The sequence below is a fragment of the Cucurbita pepo genome, chromosome LG20 (assembly GCF_002806865.2).
Source record: "Cucurbita pepo subsp. pepo cultivar mu-cu-16 chromosome LG20, ASM280686v2, whole genome shotgun sequence".
Classification (NCBI taxonomy): Eukaryota; Viridiplantae; Streptophyta; class Magnoliopsida; order Cucurbitales; family Cucurbitaceae; genus Cucurbita; species Cucurbita pepo.
The window spans coordinates 7560899-7574578 of NC_036657.1; the positions used below are offsets into that span (position 1 = coordinate 7560899).

At 38.7% G+C, this 13680-nt stretch overlaps 3 protein-coding genes across 4 annotated transcripts in view; all 3 read left to right on the forward strand.

Moving 5' to 3' along the window:
- Positions 1-2817, forward strand: part of LOC111782737 (methylsterol monooxygenase 2-2-like) — a 6333-nt gene extending 3516 nt beyond the window's left edge. Inside the window, exons 4-7 of the mRNA XM_023663530.1 lie at positions 1074-1193; positions 1287-1499; positions 1588-1668; positions 2538-2817. Of these exons, the coding sequence (XP_023519298.1) occupies positions 1074-1193; positions 1287-1499; positions 1588-1668; positions 2538-2598 (475 nt within the window). The 3' untranslated portion in view covers positions 2599-2817. The remainder of the gene's footprint in view (positions 1-1073; positions 1194-1286; positions 1500-1587; positions 1669-2537) is intronic.
- Positions 2818-4918: 2101 nt separating this feature from the next.
- LOC111782738 (elongin-C-like) lies at positions 4919-7072 on the forward strand. The gene is made up of 3 exons (XM_023663531.1): positions 4919-5108; positions 5278-5383; positions 6790-7072. Exons 1-3 carry the CDS (start codon positions 4997-4999, stop codon positions 6866-6868), a joined length of 297 nt encoding a protein of 98 aa, XP_023519299.1. The 5' UTR covers positions 4919-4996; the 3' UTR covers positions 6869-7072.
- A 1499-nt stretch (positions 7073-8571) lies between these two features.
- LOC111782740 (protein THYLAKOID ASSEMBLY 8-like, chloroplastic) lies at positions 8572-12395 on the forward strand. Of its 2 annotated transcripts, XM_023663532.1 has the most exons (4): positions 8572-8861; positions 9055-9501; positions 11068-11458; positions 12053-12395. In XM_023663532.1, the coding sequence occupies exons 2-3, from the start codon at positions 9124-9126 to the stop codon at positions 11455-11457; spliced, it is 768 nt and encodes a 255-aa protein (XP_023519300.1). In that variant the 5' UTR covers positions 8572-8861; positions 9055-9123; the 3' UTR covers position 11458; positions 12053-12395. The 2 variants fall into 2 exon arrangements, with proteins under 2 accessions (XP_023519300.1, XP_023519301.1); XM_023663533.1 differs by lacking the exons at positions 8572-8861; positions 9055-9501 and adding an exon at positions 9613-10092.
- The last annotated feature ends 1285 nt before the right edge of the window (positions 12396-13680 follow it).

Below are 13680 nucleotides of genomic sequence, written 5' to 3' on the forward strand. Positions count from 1 at the left end.
GAGGAGAACGAAACATTCTTTATAAGGGTGTGGAAACCTCTCCCTACTAGACGCGTTTTAAAACCTTGAGGGGAAGCCTGAAAGGAAAAGTTCAAAGAGGGCAATATCTGCTAGCGGTGGGCTTGGGCCGTTACGACCCCACATCGGTTGGGGAGGAGAACGAAACATTCTTTATAAGGGTGTGGAAATCTCTCACTAGTTGACGCGTTTTAAAACATTGAGGAGAAGCCTGAAAGCGAAAGCCCAAAGAGGACAATATCTGCTAGCGGTGGGCTTGAGCCGTTACAATCTCATATCGGTTGGGGAGGAGAACGAAACATTCTTTATAAGGGTGTGGAAACTTCTCCCTAGTAGACGTGGTTTAAAACCTTGTGGGGAAGCCGGGGAGGGAAAGCCCAAAAAGGGCAATATACTAGCGGCGGGCTTGGGCCGTTACAATCCCACATTGGTTGGGGAGGAGAACGATACATTCTTTATAAGGGTGTGGAAACCTCTCCCTAGTAGATGCGTTTTAAAACCTTGTGGGGAAGCCTAGAAGGGAAAGCTCAAAGAGGGCAATATCTACTAGTGGTGGGCTTGGGTCGTTACAATCCCACATCGGGTGGGGAGGAGAACGAAACATTCTTTATAAGGGTGTGGAAGCTTCTCTCTAGTAGACGCATTTTAAAACAAAGAGGACGATATCTGCTAGCGATGGGCTTGGGCCATTACAACCCCACATCGGTTGGGGAAGAGAACGAAATATTCTCCATAAGGGTGTGAAACCGTAGACGCGTTTTAAAACCTTGTGGGGAAGTTCGAAAGGGAAAGCCCAAAGAAGACAATATCTACTAGCGGTTGGCTTGGGTTGTTACAACCCTACATCAGTTGGGGAGGAGAATGAAACATTCTTTATAAGGGTGTAGAAACCTCTTCCTAGACGCGTTTTAAAACCTTGAAGGGAAGCTCGGAAGGTAAAGCCCAAAGAAGACAATATGTACTAGCGGTGGGCTTGGGCCGTTACATTTTCCTTATCTTGGGTTATATCATTACGTTTTCAAGAATTTAATTTGGTTTGTGTTTCATTCATGTAGGAAAGTCGTTTTCGGCCAGATAATATTTTACTTTATTGTGGAGGATTTTGTTTTCTACTGGGGCCATAGAATTTTACACACCAAATGGCTGTACAAGAACGTCCACAGCGTGCATCACGAGTAAGCGAGATTTACGAATGAAAATCCATGGATATGCTGCCTTCTTCCATGATAAAATCGTCTTAGGCTGTTTTATCGTTCTTATACGTGCAGATACGCTACCCCTTTTGGACTAACATCAGAATATGCTCACCCTGCCGAGATCCTGTTCCTCGGATTCGCAACCATTGTCGGTCCTGCTCTTACCGGTCCCCATCTAATGACTCTGTGGTTATGGATGGTACTTCGAGTGCTAGAGACGGTCGAGGCTCATTGTGGTTACGATTTTCCTTGGAGCCCTTCAAACTTCATACCTTTGTATGGGGGGTGAGTTGATTTGGCTTTGTAATGTCTTAAAGGAATACTTTGCTCTTTATCTGTTGTTCCTGAAATCAGCTTTGCTCTTTCTCCACAGTGCTTACTTTCATGATTATCATCACCGGCTGCTTTATACAAAATCTGGCAACTACTCGTCGACGTTCACTTACATGGACTGGTAAGTTCTGGTCCGAAAAAGGTCGAATCGTTTATTACGTTATTGGTTTGAGCTTCATAGCATTAAAACCCACTTTGTGGAACATTGATTTACCATTCATTCAATAGTTTCACGACTATTTCCTCGACTGTTGATCTGTGTAGTAAGTGTCGGTAAGCAAGGGGGTTGTTTGAATAATAGCTAGATGATGATCGTTGAATTACGAATGCACACCACATTCTTCGGTTGCTTTTTCTCTTGTCCTATGATACTATTGATGACCAATCAAACTCAGGAGAAGAAGCAAGCTTCAACGCTCACCAAGACTACAGAGCCCTCATTACGGGGAGGGTAAAGAGCTTCCAACAGCCTTTCATTCCCTTGTTTCGTCGTGGCACACCACACACACAAACACCACCCGGCTTAGGGGGACTAGAAAACGCCCTTCGGTTTACCCCCACCCCTTGCCACCTTCATAACAAGCCCTTGAGCTTCCTTTGCGCTACCGTCCTCCTAGAAGCCACGAGGTTGACCCCTGGGCTTTTTAAGGATTACCTAAAACGTGAGCATCTTGTATTTCATCAAAATTGGGGGATCCCTGTAACCATTCTTTTTTAGACAAAGGGCTTGAATTTTATCGGGTCAGCGTCGAGGAAGAAAGAGTACACCAACTAGTTGGCTATGTAAAAAGAGAGTGGGCCACCGAGAACACAAAGCTTGCTCTCTATTCGATCATCTGAATGGCTAACATGGAACTTTCATATGGGAAAGTCATATTTATATGCATTTCACGTTTTTGCATGTTCATGTTCATGGATTATCAATCATTTCTATGCATGGAAATAGCAGAAAAACACCGTCGATAACGTTTCGGCTTCTTTGTTCGGCAGGATATTTGGAACCGATAAGGGTTTCAGAAATTTGGAAGCTATAAAAAAGGCAGAAAGTTGATGAGACGAAAGAGAACGAGCTGAGGAAGACGTTGGGTACGTTCGAAAAGGTTTAGTTCTTCTATATCATTACCCTTTCTTGTGTGCCATGATGTGTTTTGTGTCTGTTTTGTTGCTTAAAATGGCTGTATTCTGAAGCTAATGTTGAGCTTCTACTATGGAATTTGGCTGTCATCTTCTTGTGGTTCAGTTAAAACTGTGTTCTTCTACCAATTGGCTTTCCATGTGTCTTTATGGATTTGTGTTGTGAAAAAGGTTTGAAGCTCATGTGTTAATGTCAAAAACGAAAACTTAGAAGTTTATGGCATTGAGGAAATCGGGTCTTTAAAATGTTCGTAAGTGAATCGATTTGGACCGTCTGTCTAACAGCCCAAGCTCACTACTAATAGATATTACTCGTTTTGACTCGTTACATATTACACAGACCAACCCCACTACTAGCAGATATTGTCCGTTTTGATTCGTTATGTATTACACATATCAAGTCCACCGCTAGTAGATATTGTCTGCTTTGGTCATTATGAATTGTTGTTAGCCTTACGGTCTTAAAATGCATCTGCTAGGGAGAGGTTTTCACACTCTTACAAGGAATGTTTTGTTCCCCTTTCCAACCGATATGAGATCTCACAATTCATCCCTCTTAGAGGCTAGCGTCTTCATTGGCACACCACCCAATGTCTAACTTTGATACCATTTGTAACCGTCCAAGTCCATCTCTAGCAGATATTGTTCGCTTTGGCCCGTTACGTATCGTCGTCAGCCTCACGATTCTAGAACACGTCTGTTAGGGTGTGGTTTTCACATCTTTATAAGAAATGTTTCGTTCCCCCTCTCCAACCGATGTAGAATCTCACAATCCACCCGATGTCTAACGTCATTGATGTTTCGGAGTGTTCAAATGACTCGAGAAATCGACCAATCTAAACTATCCAATTCAAACCATAAATGTTAGATTGGGTTAGATTTTAGCTAATTCATGGGTAGAGCCAAAGAGGGTGAACTGTACAAGTTAACAATAACATTGATGAAATAAAAGAAGGATCTCCGATGTATAGAGAGGACCTCACAGTTTAAGAAGTAACCATAGAAACGCAGAAACTCACTATTTCTTTATCCATTTTAATTTTTTTTTATTTACTCGATGTTTTTTTTTTTCTTTTTCTTTTTCATACCAAGTATCAATACAATTTCGTGTTTTGGAGTGACTAGAACAAAAAAAAATCGTGGTCGGAAAGGTTATAGTAGCAAAAACCATTGGAATTTTTATGTTATACATTCGAATTTCGTGTTTTGGGGTGACTAGAACAAAAAAGAAATCGTGGTCGGAAAGGTTATAGTAGCAAAAACCATTGGAATTTTTATGTTATACATTCGAAAAATACGTTTTGTTATCTTACCCTTTCGTAAGAAAAAAAAATGATGGTTCAGCTGAACCCAACCACAGTGGGTCATATTGGATCCAAGAGGCAACGGCCCGTTATCCTTCAACTGCAAAGAGAGGGAGGTTTTCGTTGCTCTGTGAAGCCAGCCTCACGCCATGCCCTCCGCTTTAGAGGGCCGATGAAATCATGGGCCTTCGCCCAGATCCCACAGCCTAACTCCTCGCTTCAAAATGGGCGGGCACGAGAGAGGACCACTTGGATCCGACCGAGCAAGACAGGCTCCTGTCCCATTACTTTAACGCCCCCACTTGGGTCACAAGCTCACGCAACCAAGCTCGGCGATGGACACGCCTGCCAATTCCAAATATAAATAAAGCCGAAATCCGATTTTCTTCGATGTGGGAGAAACAATTTGGATATGCAATCCTATTGATTGGGAGAATAAACATAAATTTTTTAAGTGATTAGATTGATAATTCAAACCATAGTTCAACATGGGTTGTCTATTTATTTACGATACATGTTACATTAATAACTAAAATCTTATAGATATAAAATATCCAACATTTACATATCATTATGCATCACTAACATTAGTTATAAACATCAAATATTTTTAATATTAATAAATCTTATAAGTAGAATAAGGTAGAGTATAATTGGATTGGTCGAGTTGACTTCATAAAAAAAATTAATTTTCGATTTTAAAAAAATTCAACCCAACCTAATTATTTAATAAATTGTTAACGGAACCTTATTAATATGGATTGAATATGAGGTTACATTATTTAATAAGTTTGTAAAATTATTATTAAATTAGTGGCGAATTAGTGAAAATTGAACGGATAATAAGAATTAAATCGAAAATCTTCTGAATTAAAAATAAAATTAATATTAATATTATTATTATTATTTTATTATTTTGTGGGTATAATTTTAACCAAAATTTGGTTGCAATGTGAAGAAAGCGAGGGGAAGAGGAATCTCTCTCATTTCTGCAAAATAGTTCAGAGCCAAATGAAGAAGGAAGAGACTGTGAAATTGATCAGCGCTGAGGGTTTCGAGTTCCTGATCCACAAGGATGCTGCCATGGTTTCTCAGACCATTCGAAACATGCTTACTTCCCCAGGTCTCCCTCTCTCTGTTGATCAATCCACTTTTTGAGCCTTACGATCTAGTTTTTCATTTCTTGCTCATGTATGGAGAAGAATGAATTAGGTGAAATCTAGGAATTGTTGTTTTGTTTTGAAATTTTCATGTTTAGGGCTTTGTTTTACTATTTTAGTTTTTATGGATAGGTAATTTTGCTGAATCGCAACACAGAGAAGTGACTTTTCCTGAGATTAGCACCACCATTCTCGAGAAGATTTGCCAATATTTTTACTGGAATCTTCAGTTCGCCAGGTTTTTGTTTCTTTTTTATGTCGACTTTTCTCTAATTATGATTAGTCTGAGATGAATTGCCTGAATTTCTAGCAAAGTAAAATGCTGATGTTTCCTTGTTATTATTTCGGATTTCAGGCTCCGGTAGTTTTTCTTAAACTGGTCCTCTTCCAATGATTACTAATTGAAAGTGTAAATCGTTTACACTGAATCACGTGGGAATGAAACTTTTGATGCTTAGTGTCTGATAAAGATATTAGTTATGGATGTTATTGTAGTTCTTGTTACTATTCTGGTCCATGATCTTGGTCTCTTTACTCTTTTTCGTTTTTTTTTTTTTTTTTTTGGAATTGGTTGTTAACGTAGGGCTGCATCCTCTCCAATTAATTGATAATAGAAACAAAGCGTAGGGCGTCTAGCATTTGGACTATGCAGATTGATCTTGTTGGTCTGAAATTTTAGATTCGTTTCAGGAAAAAAGAGAAGTTTTCTGAGAAACAAGATAGAATGTAGTATATTTGATCCGGATCAACTTATCATAAAACCATTCATGTTTCTTTTGTTATATACTTTTGTTGTTTGTGTAAGAGATGTCTTGTAGGCATACCCTTGANTGTTTGATCCGGATCAACTTATCATAAAACCATTCATGTTTCTTTTGTTATATACATTTGTTGTTTGTGTAAGAGATGTCTTGTAGGCATACCCTTGAGTTAGAACTGTAGATAAGAGTTCTTACATGTTAATTGGATTTAGAAGTCAAATGTTTTGCGCCACAATAGGACAGTACATGGATGTAAATTATAATGGAGGAAGGCTTGACAGCTGACGATGACAATCCTCCTAGGCTAAACATTACTATTGTTATTAAAAAAATTAATGAGAAACCTGGCTGTCATTGAGAAAAAAAAAATACATGGACATACAAAAAGGGAGTCGACTACAAGAAGGGACTTCAGTCAATTAGAATGAGTATACTCGTAAACAAAATTGAGTCGGAGTAAGCTCTACTATTTATTGCGACTTGTCGGAGTGTTTTGAAGGCATGTGGGAAAGTGCATGCTTATGGAGTTTAGGTCAACTTTGTACAATGTTTTGGTCATTTGGTCATTGGTGGACAACAGNTTTTCTATTTATTGCGACTTGTCGGAGTGTTTTTAAGGCATGTGGGAAAGTGCATGCTTATGGAGTTTAGGTCAATTTTGTACAATGTTTTGGTCATTTGGTCATTGGTGGACAACAGATGAAATTACACTCTTCATGTAAACATATGTGACTCCCCTCATTTTTCTGCAATTTTGTGGGGACTTAACTGATTAAAGATTATGTTGTTGTAAATACTTATGCGTGTACCTCTGCATTCTCTTCGATTCTTGTTTCGTTCTTTAACTCTGTGTCTCGGACATTGATTTCTTGCTTTTTGCCAGTGGGAAAGAGACCGAGTTCCCGATTGAACCTGAATTGACTCTTGAGTTGATGATGGCTGCCAACTATCTCCATACATGAAACGTGACCTCCGTGCAACCTTCCAGATAGAACCATTTGACATTATAATCAGGTGGCAATTATTGTAGGGATAAATGTTGAGTATTTTTGTACTTAGCTAGCCTCACTGAGATGACTTATAGAATACACTTGGAACATCTATGTTTCCATAACCTTTTGTCTTAAGGAGATATTGGTCGATGGATCTTCAGAATTTACATTTTGGTAAAGTACTTGTGTTGTGGGGATCTAAATTTTGGATGAAAGGATTTTGTGAGATTCTACGTCGACTGGAAAGGAAAACGAAACATTCCTCGTAAGGGTGTGGAAACCTCTCCCTAGCAGACGCGTTTTAAAATCGTGAGCCTGACGACGATACATAACGGGCCAAAACAGACAATATCTACTAGTGGTGGATTTGGGTTTGGACAATATCTGCTATAGATTAAATCAATGAAACTTTAGGAGTCGAAGAATCACTCTTGGGCCCATTTTGATAGACCCTAGATCGTTCATTGAAGAGAAAATGCAATAAATACCTAGAATGAGTAGAATAGAATCTCCTATGGCATCCATTGTACAATCTTATCATCTTGGCTCCAAAAGAGAGGAAGGGGGAAGAGAAGGTGTTGTGCTTGTATTAAGTTTTTTTTTTTTTTCTTCCAAGTAAATAGATGCGAGTCAATCAGCTAAATTTTGTTTCTTGGGTGACTTTTAATGTTTTGGTGTCTGAGGTTTTCTTTTTCCAATGTCTTGCTGCATATTAAGAACTTTCAAATATTGCAATAATGTCTTTACACTTTTAGAAAGAGTTCGAAAATGTTCCTACCGTTAGTATATGGATAGAACTCATTATCTATAGCCTTGAACGTTGTTGCTCGTTTGTTTAATATCCTTAAAGTTAAAAGTAGTATCAGACTTGAAACACTTTTTCATATCCTTTTTTCCTTTCTTTTTTTTGATAGCCTCTTAATCTTCTTTTCATTCCCACTCCCTTAAGTTAGGGTTTAGGTTAATGCAAGAAGAAAGGAGAAGAACAAAACTACCTGAGGACTTTTAGGACATGTCGAGACCTTGAGACCAATATTACTATAATTGATGAGATGAAGATTTGGTTGATCATTGTTTAAGTTCATTGTAGTCTATTTGTTGGGGCTAATTCAAAAGGTTCTTGAATGATCGATGATGATATTTCTTTGTCGACTCTTTTTGTATGTGGTGATTTATTATTGATGTCAAACTAATGAATATATAAAAATATCAGTCTATTAGCTTCAAACTTTCAATTCTAGCATCGTATTCTTTTTTCGTCTTTTATAAATTACGAACGCATTGTGTTCTACTTTAGTTAGCAACTATTTTTTCTCTTCTTTTCGCTCAACCTTGACGCTTAGCCAAGTCGAACTAGCCATTGTCTTTCCCCTTTTCTTCTCTATTGGCCGAGTCACTCGTTGCTCTTCTCTCACGTGTTGATCGTTTTCCTTTTGATGCTCGTCTAAGTCAAACAGTTGCCATTCACCATAGAAGTTGTTACTGGTAATTTTATTAGTTCACTCGCTCGTTTTTAATTAAAACTCGAAAAATAGAGAGAGAGAGAGAGAGGTTGGGTTGTTGTTCCCATGACTTAGGGTTTGATAGGAATTGATATACCAACCCAGTCCAAAAAACTCCCCTCAAAATTTTCAAGTGACACATCTTAGTGGTATAAATTGTTTTTAAAAATTAAAAAAAAAAAAACAAACAAACAAATAAAAGCCTCCTTCCCACACCAAGTTTTCTTTTCCCTCCCATTGCCGCCGCCACCGTCTCTGTACCGGTTTTGTTTTCCCCTTTTCCTCCTCCTCCATATCTCCCTCTCCTCTGCAACCCACGCCGGCGAACTCTCTCTGATTCAGTCACACGCCGGCACATCTCCATCGGCAACGCCCGTTTCTTCCTTCTCTCCCCATCTCCCTCTCTGCTTCAACGGCGCCGGCACGTATGACTTCCCAGCCTTCTTCTACTCGTCGTTAAGGTGCACACTCTGTCTTCCTCTAACCACTCCCTCTCTCAGTCGGTTCTTACCGAGTTCGCAGGGATTTTTTTTTTTTTTTTTTTTTGTTCATTTTCTTTCTCCAATTCAACCAATTCGTATATAGGGTAAAATTGGAATGACGTCAAAAAATTTATCTAAAATCCTGCGACATTTAATCTCCCTTTGTTCTCAGTTCTGATGCCTCTCACGAATGATATAACCCTCTCTGCCCCCCTCCTGTGAAATCGAGCGGCATAATACGATGGCAATGCGGTGGTTTTCCAAGTCGAAGTTACCCATTTGTTATTCGGTATTCCTACGAGGTCTAACGACGAGACCCATTAGAGATATCTCATTACCAGTAAAATCGACGGTTGCCGGATTTCAGCCGGATTCCAGCCAACCCTTAAGCGGATTCCGGCTATATCACGACGGGAGGCCGCGGGGACCCCTTTGGAGAAGCCGGAAAGCAATTGGGAAAGAAGCGCTTTTCGTTATTCAGGGATTGAAGAGATTCAAGGAAGATGAAGAGAAGCTCCAGAAGTTCATGAAGTGTCATGTTTTGAGGCTCTTGAAATTGGATATGATTGCTGTGCTTGGTGAACTTGAGCGGCAGGAAGAGGTTGCTTTAGCCGTCAAGGTCTCTNAGTTTTTTTTTTTTTTTTTTTTTTTCTTTGTTCATTTTCTTTCTTCAACTCAACCAATTCGTATTTAGGGTAAAATTGGAATGAGGTCAAAAAATTTATCTAAAATCCTGCGACATTTAATCTCCCTTTGTTCTCAGTTCTGATGCCTCTCACGAATGATATAACCCTCTCTGCCCCCCTCCTGTGAAATCGAGCGGCATAATACGATGGCAATGCGGTGGTTTTCCAAGTCGAAGTTACCCATTTGTTATTCGGTATTCCTACGAGGTCTAACGACGAGACCCATTAGAGATATCTCATTACCAGTAAAATCGACGGTTGCCGGATTTCAGCCGGATTCCAGCCAACCCTTAAGCGGATTCCGGCTATATCACGACGGGAGGCCGCGGGGACCCCTTTGGAGAAGCCGGAAAGCAATTGGGAAAGAAGCGCTTTTCGTTATTCAGGGATTGAAGAGATTCAAGGAAGATGAAGAGAAGCTCCAGAAGTTCATGAAGTGTCATGTTTTGAGGCTCTTGAAATTGGATATGATTGCTGTGCTTGGTGAACTTGAGCGGCAGGAAGAGGTTGCTTTAGCCGTCAAGGTCTCTTTTCCCTTCCTTTCTTCATTATGTTCTGTCATTTTTTGGGTTTTTAACTTTACTTCATGAGGTGCCATGGAAATAGATAACGAGGTTCTGCAAAATATACATAATATTCCTGTCTTACTCTTGTTTGTTGTCTTACTCTTGTTTGTTGTCACTATTACTTTCAATAACCTTGTTGGTTAATGCTTTGAATTTTTGCTTCTTAATTGTTATGTTCATCTCTGATCTGCCCCTTTTGATTGCTCATCAGGGTCTTCTTCATATATATAGATATATATATATGATTTAAGATCTTGTATATGAGCCCTTATCCAATGTAGTTGCTCGTGGAAAATATGTTGTGAGATCCCACCTCGGTTGGGGAGGAGAATGAAACATTCTTTATAAGGGTGTGGAAACCTCTCCCTAGCACAAACCTTGAGGAGAAGCCCGAAAGGGAAAGCCCAAAGAGAACAATATCTGCTAGGAGTGGGGTTGGGTTGGGTTGTTACAAATAATATCATAGCTAGACATCGGGCAATGTGCCAACAAGGACGCTGGGACCTGAAGGGGGTGGACATGAGGCGGTGTGCTAGCTAGGACGTTGGGGCCCGAATGGGGGTGGATTGGGAGTTCCACATCGATTGGAGAAGGGAACGAGTGGCAGCGAGGACGTTGGGCCTCGAAGGGTGGTGGATTGTGAGATCCCACATCGGTTGGGGAGGAGAACGAAACATTCTTTATAAGATTGTGGAAACCTCTCCCTAGCAATCGCGTTTTAAAATTCTTGAGGGAAGCCCGAAAGGGAAAACCCAAAGAGGACAATATCTGATAGCGGTGGGTTTGGACTATTACATATTTGCTGTTAGATTCTCTTACTTCAACTCGATATTGATCAATTGTACTTCATTGTTTCGGGGAATCTGACCTGACCTGCTGCACTTTTCTATTGTCATTATGTTTGCTCGCCTTGTATGCTTGTCGAACTTTCAGGTATTTCGGTTGATTCAAAAGCAAGAATGGTACAAGCCCGATGTTTTTCTCTACAAAGACTTGATTGTTGCATTAGCTAGAAGTAAACAGATGGATGATGCAATGGAATTATGGGAAAGCATGAGAAAGGAGAATTTATTCCCTGATTCTCAAACGTATACCGAAGTCATCAGAGGCTTCTTGAAATATGGATCTCCTTCTGATGCAATGAACATATATGAAGATATGAAGAAGTCTCCTGATCCACCAGATGAGTTGCCATTTAGAATTTTGTTGAAAGGACTTTTGCCACACCCCCTTTTGAGAAACAGAGTGAAGCAAGATTTTGAGGAGATCTTTCCTGACCAGCACGTGTACGATCCCCCGGAAGAGATATTCGGCCTACGCTGAGGTATGTTTTATTAACGTTGCGTTTTTGCTTGTATTATCTGAAGGTTGGTAGCACTTAGTAGGCATTCTTAGTCGGCCATTGATGTCATTAGAAAATAACCAAAACATGTCTTCGAATTAGCGGTCAAGAACTGTAGGATGAATAGTTGGTCAGATATCCGTACGAGTCATGTGGATAATAGTTGAGTTCGAGCCAAGAAATCTCTTCGTCGTATGGTTCGCTCATCTTAGATCCGAAGGGGATCAAGTGAGTGATGTCATCCTTGTAAACAGGAAAATTCATAGACCATTCCCGTCGTCATTGTTTCCGCTCTGTAGAAGTGCAAATAGTAAGATCACCCCTTGGATGTGTTAAATATTTTGGGGTCACGAACCAACGATCAAATCCTGTTCGATAAGTGGAATGCATTGGTTGTCCACACTTTTGTGGGGTCGGTAGGTTCGGTTGGAAGAGTACACCATTGAAAGACCTTTAGCCCTTTGACGTCAGATGCTTGTTCATGTCAGTTCACTGCTGCTAACTAGTTTAGCTCTTTCTCTTGCATGGTTACGACTTCATTCTAATCTGATTACGTCGTATTACACATCATTTCAGTGAATTAATAGGACGTTTTGTCGGAGAACATTACTCCGGTTTTGTGATGTTTCCTGCTGCTGGAGCTGAAAGCAAAACAAAGCGTGACGATACGAAACTGCAATGAGATGGAGACATTATCAATGGCGTTTCTCGGGACAGGCGTCTTGGGATTCAAAGGAGAAGGTAAAGAAGAGGGTGAAAACACCATAGCTTGAATCAAATGCAGGTGTTTGTTTCCTATTAAGAGAGTACGCAGTTTGTTGAGGGATCATTGTCCAGAAATTGTCTATTTACTGAGGACCCTGAATGCAACAGGGAGATACCAACTTAATATTTAAAAAATTAAAATTTAATATTATAACATCGTACCAAAAAAAAAATGTCTCAAACCTATTTTCAACTTGAATGTTACAAATATATTTCAAAAGTAGTAATATATAAGTAATAATATTTATAACAAGCATAGCGGTGGGGCGGGGCAGAGCAGGAACGGGGACGGGGTGAAGCGGGGAGTACAATTCCGGTTACCAGCCTTATTTATCTAACATTTAGAAATGTTTGCTCACATTCTCCCCTATTAATAGGGGGTTTCCACCTATTCAAGGCGAGTCCTCGACCTTGAGAGATAAATAGATATCTCTGCGTGTCCTCGACCTCGGGAGATAAGTAGATATCTCTGTCTGCCCATTTCTTTATTTTCGCGTTTTTTTTTTCTCTAAATTTTTTTCAAAAATTTTTTTCCAATATTTGTGGGGATGAGATTTGAGGGAATATGCTTTGTTCCCCTCATCAACTATCTCATATTCTTATTCTTCTCCATCCTTTCTCTTCAAATTTAAATATAAAATAATAATAATAATAAATAAATAAATAAAAAAAATTTATGAGATTTTAGCGTTAGATTTAATGTCTATAATCAATGTTTGTGATATGTTTCAACTTATGAATGTTTGATATTTAAACTTTATAAAGTTTTAGTTATTAATGTAACATATACAGTGAATAAATAGAATTTGTAAAAATATTTTTCGAAAAACAATAAATCGATAACCGAACGCAACTCAACTCTAAAATAGAAAGTTGAGTTGGATTATGAACTCTATTCGAATTGTTCGGGTCACCAATCCAACTAACTAAAAAATTCTCAACTATAAATTATATTCGATTTGTTTATATATTCAAATAAAATGAGTTTAATAAAATCCAAAATTTATAATTTGTTTGAACTTATCAAGAAAAAAAAGTTTTAATAAAATATTTGCATTTTATTTTTATTATTATTATTATTATTTTGACCAAAGGGCCCCTCTCTCTCTCAATAAATATCTAAAAATATTTTCCAATTAAAATAAAAACTATTTATTATTTTGGATTTGTTATTGGTGGGGATTGAAGATGGTGTGGGTCCCATCCCCACTTGGTTACTATCTCATATTCTTATTCTTCTCCATCCTTTACTTAAAATTACAAATATAAATTAATTAATATTCTTAAATTTATTTCACATAATTTCAAATTTTTAAATCAAGATATTATTATCAGGCAGATTTTTATGACTCCACATTAATAATTAAAAAAAATATAACCTAATTAATTTTAAATATAAGAATATTATTTAACTCAACAAATGTAATAACTCACACCCA